The sequence below is a fragment of the Diabrotica virgifera genome, chromosome 10, assembly GCF_917563875.1.
Source record: "Diabrotica virgifera virgifera chromosome 10, PGI_DIABVI_V3a".
In the NCBI taxonomy this organism is placed as follows: domain Eukaryota; kingdom Metazoa; phylum Arthropoda; class Insecta; order Coleoptera; family Chrysomelidae; genus Diabrotica; species Diabrotica virgifera.
Genome location: NC_065452.1, coordinates 19,775,778 through 19,789,122, shown reverse-complemented (window position 1 = coordinate 19,789,122; position 13,345 = coordinate 19,775,778). Strand labels below are relative to the sequence as shown.

Below are 13,345 nucleotides of genomic sequence, written 5' to 3'. Positions count from 1 at the left end.
AATTGACCTGTTTTGGGATTTTTTTCAAAAGTCGTCCATTCTCGAGAAAATGAATTTATTCCAACCTTTACGTGCTCACTGTATAAGAAATTAATGATTGGATCATCTGTGCTTTTCAATTATCCGTGCCACTTCCGGTCACGAGGAGCACGGATAATTGGGGTGCTACGTACACTGTATAATAAAAATTTAATACAGATACAAAACAAAAAACATTTGTGAGCTAAAAAACTATCTTAATATCAAATTCAATGTTTACTCAGTTTCTCTTTTTATTTTTTCCCAAACACCTTACAGCATCATCTAAAACAGAGTTAGTATTATTCATAAGGTATTTTTCAGCTCATATACTTTACAGTTGCACTGGTAACAGTGAATACAAAAAATGTTACAAACTCTACAAAACAATGTGTAAGGCTGTTGTCTCCAATAGATGTTGTAGGCTGCGTATGTCACGCTGTAGGAAAATTGTTCATTTTCGTTCTTTTAATAAACTTTGAAGGACAGAAAACTATCTTACAACCGAAAAGAGTTACAGAAAAGAGTAATTCTAAAACAAATTCAAATTACAGAGTAATTTGTAGTAGCCACCGACTTAACTGGTGGTATCCAATAGATGCCTTAGGCCGTGTACAGTGTTTATTGGAGACCACTGCCTTACACTCACTTTCATATACCTGTGTTAAAGTTACATTATGTAATTTAATAGGATCCCTACCTGAAATTGCTCATGTATCTTCACATTCTTGAATCTCATGAAATTTTATTGGGTGGCACCTCATTAATTTCTCTACAACCATTTTTTCTTGTAGTTTTTACAGATGCATGGTTCAGCATGTCCAGCATGTGTTTTCCAATACATAACTGATAGAAAGCTGTCCTTGATCTCACAGTTTGCAAATCAGTCTGGAGGGACAATGAATGGAACAGGTTTCTCTGTCCTAATTATTTTATAGTTGGGCTTATATCCTAAAGATAGACAAGTACCTATAAGTTTTAATTATTGCAACTAATAAAGGACTTACCACATCAATGAATATAATATACTCTCCTAGCATCTATACTCCTTGTATATTATGTTATTTCTGTTACACTCATAGCATGAAATTGATTAAAAACTATACTCATAGTATAAATCATCTTGTTTCTTTGTGTGAACTGTTCTAGACCTTACATAACTTGTCTCAACTTTCTGCATATCTTTCCACGTCTTCATATTTCCATTATTGAACAAATTTTTCAAAAACAAGAAACAAGAAAGTGTCAATCAGACAGACAAAAAATATACTTACATAACCACAAAAATTCATCAAAATCCATATGTCTATCTATGTCAAAATCAGATGATAACGACCAATCACTGCTTACGTCCGTGTGGAATTTAGTAGTCTGTTGGGAATTTGGGAACACCTCTTCTACTACGTCTATACTCTGCTAATTTGCATAAATGCGATCGCATCGCTTGAAACGAAAGTGCACGGAGTCCCGCTGCAGGATAAGTTTACGTTGACGCCTGCGCATTGGAAACTAATCCCGAACTTACTCTGGGTATGCTCGATTTGTACTGCGCGAACACTACTTATATCAACGTATAGGCTCTTCAGGTCGTTGAAGAATAGTTTGTACCAATGCTAATGAAGGGCGCGTGTTTTACCAAATCATCCACTCTCCGCAAAGAAGTCGTATACTAGTCCAGGGCGCATCTGTTTTGAGATGGACGTTGAGAGGTGACTCGTATTTTTTTGCAGAAATTGCTTGGAAGTAACTCATTTAATAATAATTAAGTTATCCCCCACTCAAAAAGGTCCGGAACATTGTTAATCAAAATAATCAAAATGTCAAAAAATGAAGGAAAAATTCGATTTTTTTCTTCGTTTTTTGATTATAACTTTAAAAGTATTCACTTCCGAGAAAAGTTGCACTAAAATAAAAGTTGCATAATTAAATTTCCTATAATATAGGATTGGTTATAAATTTTAAAAATTGTCACCCTTGTTGCAAAATAGTAATAATTGCGAAAAAAACCATAAAAAAACAAGTATTCGCATTTTACGGTTTTCAACCATTTATGCTACTCTTAGAACCTTGATATTTTACACAGAAAAACTTTATGACATAATAAAACAATACTGTAAATTTCATTAAGATCGTTTCCATAGATTTTGCAAAATAAATTTTGCAAATCCAGCTTTTGCACAAATTTATCTAATACATTATTTTCTTACTCTATATTTTGTTGTATTTTAATATTTTAATTGCACAAAAATCAAATTAATTTGATTATTGCTTGTGAAATATTGTTTAAACAATTGCATATGTTTAAAAATAATAAACTTTTATTCCCTAAGTTAAAATATATGAACAAAGAAAGTTTTTGCTAAAAAAAGTGTTATTTCAAAGGACAGAGTACCTATGTGTTTTTATTTTGCAATAAAAAATTTATTTATTTATATCGAAATGTAGTAAAAATTAAAATTTATCAATCATTATCAAAGGTCATTGGAGTGCCCAATCAGAGCAAACGTATCCGCTGTCCTGCGCGTAGCACCAAAAATTAATGTTTATTTAAAAACATTCCTGACGTCGTGGTAGTTAACCGATTTTAATTTTGCAAATTGCAAATGGAAGGTACAGAACTCTTCCATATGTTAAAAACATTTCAACTTTCTATTTGCTTTATTTTAAGTCCTGCAACATTTTGAAAAAATGATTTTTTTTTGCGAAAGCTGGATTGCAAAATTTATTTTGCAAAATCTATTGAAGCGATCTTAATGAAATTTACAGTATTGTTTTATTATATCATAAAGTTTTTCTGGTTAAAATATGAAGCTCCTAAGTGTAGCATAAACGGATAAAAAACGTAAAATGCGAATACTTGTTTTTTATGGGTTTTTCGGAATTATCGCTATTTTGCAATAAGGGTGACAATTTTTAAAAAATTTAACCAATCCTATATTGTAGGAAATTTAATTTCGCAACTTTTACGTCGGTGCAACTTTTCTCGGAAGTGAATACTTTTAAAGTTATAATCAAAAAACGAAGAAAAAAATCGAATTTCTCCTTCATTTTTAACTAAAAGGACTTTAAGGAAAAGGACTACAGGATAGGGTAAGAAGTGAGGAAATCAGACGCATATGTGGGGTAGACAATATAAATACTTGGGTAAAGGGAAAGAACAGAAAAGAAGAGTGGAATGAGTACATAAGCAGGATGTCTGAATCAAGGATAGTAAGAATAGCCAGGGACAAGTCACCGTTAGGCAGGAGAAGTATAGGATGCCCAAGGAAAAGATGGAATGACAACTTAGGGGCAGAATGAAAGGCACCGTTGAAGAAAAACAGGCAGTACTGCCTATATATAAAAGAAGAAGAAGATGTTGGATAATAAAAAAGTTAGGTACTTTAACAGCTAGACATGTTCTTCATCAATACACGGTGTTTCTAAATAAGTGCGACAAACTTTAAGGGATAATTCTGCATGAAAAAATAATGACAGTTGGCTTTATAAACGTATGTCCGCAAATATTTCGTTTCCGGGGGATGTTAAATTTTTTCTTACAAACTGACGATTTATTTTATTGCTTTAAAACCGGGTGAGATATGCCAATGAAATTTGGTGGGTTTTAAGACGTATGTATTGCACATTTTTTTACATACAATTAAGAATTTAATATTCACCATTAGCGCGCATACGTGTAATATGACCGATCATATTACCCGTATGCACGCTAATGGTAAATATAAAATTCTTAATTTTATGTCAAAAAATCTGCAAGCTATCTCTTAAAACCTACCAAATTTCATTTGCATATCTCAACTGGTTTTAAAGCAATAAATAAATCATCGGTTTGTAAGAAAAAATTCAACATCCCGTATCTCGGAAACGAAACATTTGCGGACATACATTTATAACGCCAACTGTCATTATTTTTTATGCAGAATTATCCCTTAAAGTTTGTCGGACTTATTTAGAAACACACTTATTGATGAAGAACATGTCTAGTTGTTAAAGCACCTAACTTTTTTATTATCCAACATAAACGAATGAATCAAAAAACAGGATGTTAAGAAAACCTGAGGCTATAGTTGGGTTTTAATTTCAGTATTCTATTAATGCTAGAATATTCCACAGGGTGATGCGAACTTTGAGTAAAAAACACAGTTTGATTGGTACACCCGGTATACAATGAAAATTTACCTGTTTAGCAAGAATATTACTCCAGCGGTATTGCTAAAGAATCAGGCTATAACATGTTCAAAAAATCACTTAAATCGACCAACAGGTTTAGGAAATATGAGACATCAAAAATGACCAAATTGTTAAGTGGGCCGATTTCTATGCACGTAAGTTTAGTTTCAACAGGATGGCGCAACAAGCCATACAGCCGAACGCTCCATAAATTTGCTCCGTGAAAATTTTGGTAACAAAATAATTTTTCGTCGCACATATTTCGAGTATCCACCTCATTCGCCGGATTTAACACCACCTGATACCTACATTTGGGGTATGATAAAGAATTCCATATTTCGCTCGGTAAATCCGCCAAAAACCGTTGAAGAACTACGGCACAGAATAATAACTTATTTTCAACATTTGTAGCAACCACTTTTCTTAAATATGTGTAATGATCTTCAGAAACGTTATGATGCTTGTTTGCAACGCCATGGTGCACATTTTGAACATAATATGTATTATAAAAATTAATTCATAAATATCATCATCAACCCGTACTCGTCCACTGCTGGACATAGGTCTCTCTCAGCTCTTTCCATCTTTCTCTGTTTTGTGCGGCTTGCATCCAGTTCCGACAATACGCTTCAGATCGTCAGCCCATCTGGTTGGTGGTCATCCTCTGCTCCGTAGTGCTTCTTCTCGTGGCCTCCACTCGACAATACGTTTTGTCCATCGGTTGTCTGACAATCTGGCGACGTGTCCTGACCAATTCCACTTGAGCGACGCGATTCTTTCGACGGCGTCCTTTTTTTTTGTTCTACGACGTATTTCTTCGTTTGGGATTCGGTTCCTCAGGGAGACACCCAACATCTGCCGCTCCATAGCCCTCTGAGTTATGCGAATCTTGTTCACTACCTTTTTTGTGAGTGTTAATGTTTCCGCCCCATAAGTGAGTACAAGCAACACACACTGGTTAAAGATTTTCCTTTTCAGGCACATGGGTAAGTCTGATTTAAATACATAGCTCAGTTTACCAAACGCTGCCCAGGCTAATCCTATGTGACGTGGGAGCTCGCACGTCTGGTTATCTCTTCCCAACCGAATTTCATATCCCAAGTACTTATAAGATGCAGTCTGGTCAATATCCATTCCATTAACAACAATATTACGATTTAGCACCAGATTAGTCATTATTTGCGTCTTGTTGATATTAATCTTTAGTCCGACCTCTAAGGAAGCGTGATATAACTTGTTCAACATTATTATTGCATAATCCATACGATCGGCTATAAGGACGATGTCATCTGTGAATCTTAAATGACCTCTCCATTCTCTCCATTTATATTGATACCATATTCGTTCAGATCTGCCTTCTTAAAAGTGTGTTCTAAAATGGCTGTGAACAGCTTTGGTGAGATGGTGTCTCCTTACCGTACTACTCGCTGCATACAGAATTTATTAGTTTGTTGATCAGAGAGTCTTGCGCTAGCCGTTGCATTGTGGTAGATATATTTTATCATGTTAGTGTAGCGATGGTCTATTCGGCATTCTGTCAATGCTTATAACATTTTCTGTTGGTTTATGGTATCGAACGCTTTCTCTTAGTCCACGAATATCATTGCCAATGGTTTGTTGTATTCCGCCTACTTCTCTATCAAGTTTTTTATTACCAGTAAGTGGTCGTTAGTGCTATATCCGTATCTGAACCCAGCTTGTTCTCTAGGCTGATAGAAGTCTAACTTAACCTCCAGTCTTTTTTTGATAATTTTTGTGAAAAGTTTATATATGTATGTGTGATAGCAGACTGATAGTACGGTAATTTTTTAGATCTGTTATGTCACCTTCCTTGTGCAATAAAATAATGACTGCATTCTTCCATTGAGAAGGGGTTTTTCCTTGGTAAATGCATTCGGTGAAAAGTTTGGTCAAAACCTGGATAATTCTTTGGAAATAAAATTGAATTGAAAAAAATTTATTTCCACCTTGTTTGATTGCCTCGATCACTACTCCGTCATCGCCAGGGCATTTATTATTTTTCATTTCTGAAAGTGTCTTTTTAACTTCGTATGGTGTTACTTCTGGCATTAATTCTGATCCCTGGTTTGTGATTTTGGGCAGGGGCTGATCTTGCCTTGCGTCGGTGCTCTCATACATTTCGCGATAAAACGATTCGACAACCTTAAGGATTTCGGCTCTATCCGTAGCAATGTTGTTGTATTTGTTTCTTATTCTGTACATATTTTTGTTGCCAATGTTATTCGTATTTCGCCGCAAAACTTTTAAACTTTTGTTTTCTTGAATTTTTTGAGTTATTTCTCTTGTATTGTTTTCTCTTATGTCTTTTCGGATTGATCGGTGGATATCTTTATTCAGTGTTGTGTAGTTGGAGTCGGATTTTTCCGTCAGTTGTCTTCTTTTACTTATTAACTCTTTGGTATTTTGGCTTAATTTTTCTTTATGGATCACGACCGTCGGGCAGCACTCACTCTTTTTCGGTTTCTTTTAGTGCCTTCGTTATGAGATTATTTGCTAGTTCGATGTCTTCTATTTCGTTTTCATAAATATATTTTCTTGTGCCGTATCACTTGCTATAGATTATTCTTGCATAAAAGACACGGCACAAGTTACCCTTTTTGTCAGGTATGTGTCTTCCCAAGATCCAAAAGAAGAACTTCTAGAATTGCTACCACTCTCGGGACCAATTAGAGGGGAAGATATAGCGAATACCGTGCAGAAATGCCTTGAAGACAATAAGATCGAGTTAAATAAAATCGTTTTAATAGCAACGGATGGAGCTAGAAGTATGACACGAAAAAATAAAGGGGCAACAACTATTCTTCAGAGTAAAATTTATTATTCTTATTAAGACGTTTCTTCTTGTGGCATTCGTGAAACATGGCCCAACCATCTAACTCTCTGAGCCCTGATTTTTTGTGATATTTTGGGTATCTTATACATCAGGGGTGGCCAAGCTCCTTAATAGTCGTAGCCATTTTTCAAAATTTGAAATGTTTCGCGAGCTGCAATAATTTAACAATTATTTAAAAAGTACAAAAAGGTATTAAATTTTTCTCTCACTGTTTGGACTTCACGAATTTTTAAATAAAATGGTTGATATCGTTGTTTCAAATATGCAAATAACTCTACAAGCAGCCTTTACTAATTCAGGATACTTCGTGAAATAAAAATGTATACCATTTTAAAACTTTGACTTTAAGGATACTTCGATTCTTCATCATCCTTCCATCTTTTTCCGTGGCGGCCTACTGATCTTCTACCGTCTCTTAAAAACATGCCTTTACCACTCTGTCTTCCTCTGATCTTACCACATGACATTACCTTACTATACAGTCACCAATTCAGCTTTGCGCGCCTTCTTCACGTCAATTCAACTCTTTGACGGACACATATATCATTCTGAGAACTTTACTTTCAAATACCAGCAGCTTATTTATTTCCCGGTGATGTAGAGTTCATGTTTAACTTCCATATGTAACAATTGGGCGAATAATTGGCATGCCAGTTTTGATTTAGATTGTCTTTTTAGCAGCTTAGATTAATGATGATAGGACGTATAATTCTCTATTGCACGCAGCTATCCTTGCTTATATGTGTTTGTCATCTGTGGTTACTGCCCCTAGATATTTAAATTCCTTTATTACTTCGAAGTTCTACTTCTTGGTTACAAGCATGTTCTGTCTAACTCTTGGTCTTGGATTTTTGGTTACTAGCATGTATTTCATCTTCTCTTCATTTATTCGAAGCCCCAGACTACCTGTTTCTTCCTCGAGTTGTGAAAACATCTCTCTCACGTATTTTGTAGAATGAGTGATTGCACCCAGATCATGAGCAAAGGCCAACAATAGTATTGATCATCGATTCCCAAATCCCCTTGTCAGTTGAGATGATATTTTACTTATTACATCTAGGGCCAAATTGAACAGCAACAGTAATAATGGGTCTCCTTGTCTAAGTCCTGATGTTACACTTAGTCTTTTATATTTGTTGTCAGTAATTTAAACATTTTGAAACACAAAAATTAAAAGTAATTCAGGTACATTTATTGAGAGTCACAAATAATCCTTCAAAGGGCCACATCCACAATTTGGCCACCCCTGTTATACATCTTCATTAGCCCATGGTTTCCTCGTCTATGCCATTTGCTTTTAGCCTCCTTTATACCACCAAAAACATTTCCGAAGATTTTCTTCTCCCAAAATGTCTGGCTTTTTTTTCTTCTTATTCATTGTCTAAGTTTCACATGCATATAACACCGTTGGTCTCATTATTGTTCAAGAATCTTGGCTACTCTGGACACGTTTTTTGCCTTCAGTGCGTTTAATGATCCTACTGCTTTGCTACCTTTCAGCAACCGTTTATCTATTTTTCCCTCTTCACCTTCTCTATTATTTGTAACTGTTATTCCAAGGTACTCAAATTCTGTTACCTTCTCAAATTTATACTCTCGCTCATTCATCCTTAAAGTGATCATTAGTTTAACCCTTTCATTTTCTCTTGCATTTTCAATTTCATTTCCATATACTTGTGTTTTTCTTGATTTATAGTCAGGCCACATTTGATGAAGTAGCAGAACTAGTATTAAAAAAATGGTTTCTTTCCATTTAAGCTTTCTAATTAGCTTCGTACTATGGCCGAGGAGATATCTTAATAAATTTTTCTTTGTATCTAAGTCTAAGTTGTATCTAAAATAGGTTTTTTAAGTAAACATGTTTCTGCTTTAGGTGCCGACAGCCCAGACATGCAGACCGCGGCCGAGACATTCGCCAAACAAAATCAGTGCACGTTGAAAAAGAACAAAAAGAATCACGTTACTGAAACTGACGAGTATGTCACAATAACCAGTCCCATGACAGAAAGGAAGTACGCCACGCTAGAGCCAAATATGACCATGACATCAACATTTAAGCCTGCTGGAGAATCGAAACCGATGGTGCTCAAAAAACCCGTATTTTCGATGCCACTGAGGTCTGTGTCCATCGAAATGATGTGCAAAGACCCTCCTGATCTTCCAACATAGTTCTATATATTTTTTAAAGAGCGGTATTTGTTAATTACAATTTTTTTATGCACGATTTTTGTGATTTTTTTATTGGGTGCTTACTACCTAGCGAGTCATTTTTAAGGGGAAATGTTTGCTTAAGGTCGTTTTTATTTTTAATTGCTTTCAAAACACTCTGTTATAATCGTAAATGAAATTGAAGGTGTGTTAGACTAACATTTCCAATAGTCTACTAAAGAAAGTCTGACTGAAATATTTGTGCAGTTATTATTAAATGTTTAATTTGCCTAGGCTATAAATATTCTAAGTATTTTATCCTCGTTTAAGATAATATCAAGACGCTGTTATTCAAAACATTATTCAATTCAGGGGGTCAGGGTGTCATATACCGGTCAAGATGTCTACATACTAAGCGATCCTGATTTTGTCAGCTAATAGCCCGTATACACGACAACGATTTTTCGTAAAGATGTGACTGTGCAGTTCGTTGGTGTCGATTTTTCGAACGTGTGGACGAAAATCGAGGCAAATTTTTGGTGGTGGAAACGATCGACAGGCAGGAACAAAATTTATTCGATAAATCGTTGTCGATCGCGGCTGCACAGTTCTATCGTAGCGTGTAGACGGAAGTTAGAACGATCATTAAGTTCGTTCTCAAGTCTTTTGACTTTGATTGATTTATTTCAAGTCAAAAATACATAGTACCCATATATAAGGGGTAATTCTACATAAAAAAATAATAACAGTTTGCTCTATAAGCATCTGTCCGCAAATGCTTCGTTTCCAAGATACGGGGTGTTGAAATTTTTATTTCAAACTGCCGGTTTATTTATTGCTCTAAGACCGGTTGAGCTATGCAAATGAAATTTGGTGGGTTTTAAGAGGTAGTTATTGCGCATTTTTCTACATACAGTTAAGAATTTTGTATTCATCACTGGCGCGCATACGGGTAATAGTCTGAATTTTTTTAAAGAAAAAAATAGTACGCCACTGAGATATTTCAAATTAAAATTATTTTTAAATTCCACGTTTAAATTTTGATAAAAAAAACCTTTTTTTTGCCTTTTTTTTTTCATATGGTGCACCGTTTTTATGCAGAAAAATAAAACATTTTGACGTGTATTTTTCATTTCTTGATACATTATCAAGAACTATCCAATATAATAATAATAAACTAGAACAATAACAGAAAATAGTACTAATAAGATTTTAACTAGGTGCAAAGCTGCAAGAAATGTTTAAAATGATCTCCTTTACAGGTAACAGAAGAATATTATATTCATCTGATCGAACTGATCGAACCAGGTATGGCACGTAATGTTCCAAAATCGGTCGCTTTTGCGCATGACGTAGTAAAGATCCTTCTTCACGCAATATTTGAATGTAGTTTTATAGGAAAGACTTTTTAATTTTTAATTTTAAATTTTTGACATAATTTGGCTAATTTAATTATAGTAATTATAAAGAAATGATAAAGTTGTGTTATTATATTTAATAATAAAAAATATTTTGTAGCTAATTTAATTTTGTTGATTTTTGGGTAGTTATTTTAGCGAGGTTTTGAAACTGATATTTTAGAAACTTTTATTTTGTTAACACAGATATCCATTATAAAGCATTTTTTTATATTATTTGTTTATTATACATACAGGTTGATCAAGTGGTACTCCAGAGTTCGATATTTCAGGTGTTTAAGGATACAAAAAAAGTAATATCCACATAAAAATGGGTCGCTACAAATTATAAAATTATTTTCAAATATACAGGGTATCCCACTTCTTAATTTGTTGATGATCACTTTGTAATTTAGGTACTCAAAATTTGTAGCTACACTTGCGTCCAGACTTAAGTACGAGTACAAACACCAAACACAAAAACAAATACACGAAAGCAAATAAAACTATATAAACACTAACGAGTAAATGTTCTTAAATTAGTCTATAGTCTATACAAACTAAAACACATATATACTATCCAAAAAACTGAAAAAATCGCTAAAAACGAGTTAATTATAAGAATTTTGCAAAATAATCCACATATAGTAACTACGTAACTACCATTACAAATAATGGCACACATGGATCTTTGCTACGTCACACGCTTGACCTCAGCTGTCAAATGTCATGCGCAAAATTGTACCTCAAACTGATGATCGATGCAGATATTGGAGACGTGTGGACACCATTGACATATTAAGCGTAGACAAGGCATACTCACCAAAAAAGCGTAACGCGGAAACAGCATGGAAACAGTCGATCGGTGGTCTATCTATCTCTTTTAACTAAGCGATCCCGCGCATGTGACAGACAAATATGGCTAGACCACTCAATCCTATGTCGGCGTTACACCTCGATGCATTGAGTGGCATATGACTAGCCCGGTCTATCCTTAACATTTCTCTGGTGGACACTCAATGGACGTTCAATAAACTGCACCAACGAACTGTTCGATCACATCGCTAAGAAAAATCGTTGTCGTGTATACGGGCTCTTAGACAGAGCTCAAAATCAGACAGAGAGATCGATGGTTTGAAAAGCATGTACTTACTTAATGTAAAATTGTTTTTAAAGATAAGTAAAGTAATTGTATAAATTATGTTGTATTATTCTGTTAAAAAACGAACTAAGTAAACCGTTGCCTCTTAAAAGTAAATATGACTATTTTGCTTTTAGAGTAAGACTTACTTAACCCTGAAAAAATTCGGACAATATTTACAAAAAAAAATATGTAGTGCTATGTATTGTTTTACAAAATATGACTGGTTTTTGAACAGTATTTTTCTATTTATTGAGGAGTGAATAAGATATTTAGCACAGTAGTGGATAAGCGAAGTATATTTTGAATTTTTTAAGGACATGAGAATGGAATTTGAGATTAGATTGAATTTAGAAGATAAATAAAAAGTTAATATCGCCAAATTAGTGAAGAGTCGCGAATTTTGCGAAAGTCTTTTTCGAAATTCGTAATTTTTTATCATTCTTTCTTAGCTGATACCAATACTTCTGTATCGTAGGTGAATACCGTATTGTTCCAGGACGTACAAAGATGTCTGTGATACAACTATTACGTTCAACTAAATATAAAAATAATAATAACAATACATATAGAAATAAATTTGCTCACAACGAATGACAAACTAATAATAAAAGAAGTAGGCGACAATGGAAAGGAGCAGACGTATTTGGCAATCTCCAATACATTTGGGAGACAGTTTGACATTTTCTTCATAAAACAGCTAAATACAGAATCAAATTAAAAGTAGAAATATACCGATGGCCAAAAAAATGTAACACGTTGTATCCGGTTATTTATTTGGATCAAAAGTATTTCTTTGTAAGTCTTATCTAAAAATATACAGAGAGGTTCAAAGTTATGGAATAAATTAATTTTTTCAAGAATAGGCCACTTTGGAGAAAAATCGCGAGACAGGTCGATTTTTATTTTTAGCTTATGATTTTTGACATATATATCATACTAGTGACGTCATCCATTTGGGCATGATAACGTAACCGATGATTTTTTTAAATGAGAATAGGCGGCATTTGAAAGGTTATTCAATTCTCTATACAGTAACATAATTATTTGCACAAGGTGTCCAAAAACATAATTTTTAAATTGAAATAATTGACACAGAAAGAAGAATGTATGTATGTAATTTATTTAATTTAAAATACATTTTACTGCTGTCAGAAAACAGAAAAAAAAATGTTTATTTCACAAATGAACAATGCTTTTCGCTTAAATTAAATGTTTAAACTGCCAAGAGGGATTGATACGCTACTGGTGATTGTTTACACACGTGTGAATTTGTGCTCCGTATTAAAAACTCGAAATACCGGGATAATACGGACTGATAAAATACGTACTAGTGATCATTGGCGAATTAAATACCCAAGAAGTGGATTGCAGGTGAGAATAGCCTAGAGAATAACTTATTAATATAATAATTACTAAAAAGACTTGAAATACAAATTAAGTTGATAGGCAACCAGTTTTACCAAAAGTGGATAGGTAACGAACCTAAGAGCGAACCTTTGTGGACGTTATCTTACGCTAGACATATAGACAGCACACATTACAGCAGTGGCGTGCTGAGATAAGGGCAAATAAATCAGGATGAACATGACTAATGAAGAAATTATGCAATTTAAG

At 34.1% G+C, this 13,345-nt stretch overlaps 1 protein-coding gene and 1 long non-coding RNA gene across 4 annotated transcripts in view; one reads left to right on the top strand and one right to left on the bottom strand.

Moving 5' to 3' along the window:
• LOC126878714 (SLIT-ROBO Rho GTPase-activating protein 1-like) overlaps positions 1-11,788 on the top strand; it is a 466,675-nt gene extending 454,887 nt beyond the window's left edge. For all 3 annotated transcript variants that reach the window (XM_050641582.1, XM_050641579.1, XM_050641581.1), the window contains one exon: positions 8,916-11,788. In XM_050641582.1, the coding sequence (XP_050497539.1) occupies positions 8,916-9,211 (296 nt within the window). In that variant the 3' untranslated portion in view covers positions 9,212-11,788. The remainder of the gene's footprint in view (positions 1-8,915) is intronic.
• Positions 442-1,493, bottom strand: LOC126878715 (uncharacterized). The gene is made up of 2 exons (XR_007695741.1): positions 1,026-1,493; positions 442-969 (listed from the first exon to the last, which is right to left on the bottom strand). It is a non-coding gene; the product is annotated as an uncharacterized LOC126878715 (long non-coding RNA).
• Positions 11,789-13,345: the final 1,557 nt, after the last annotated feature.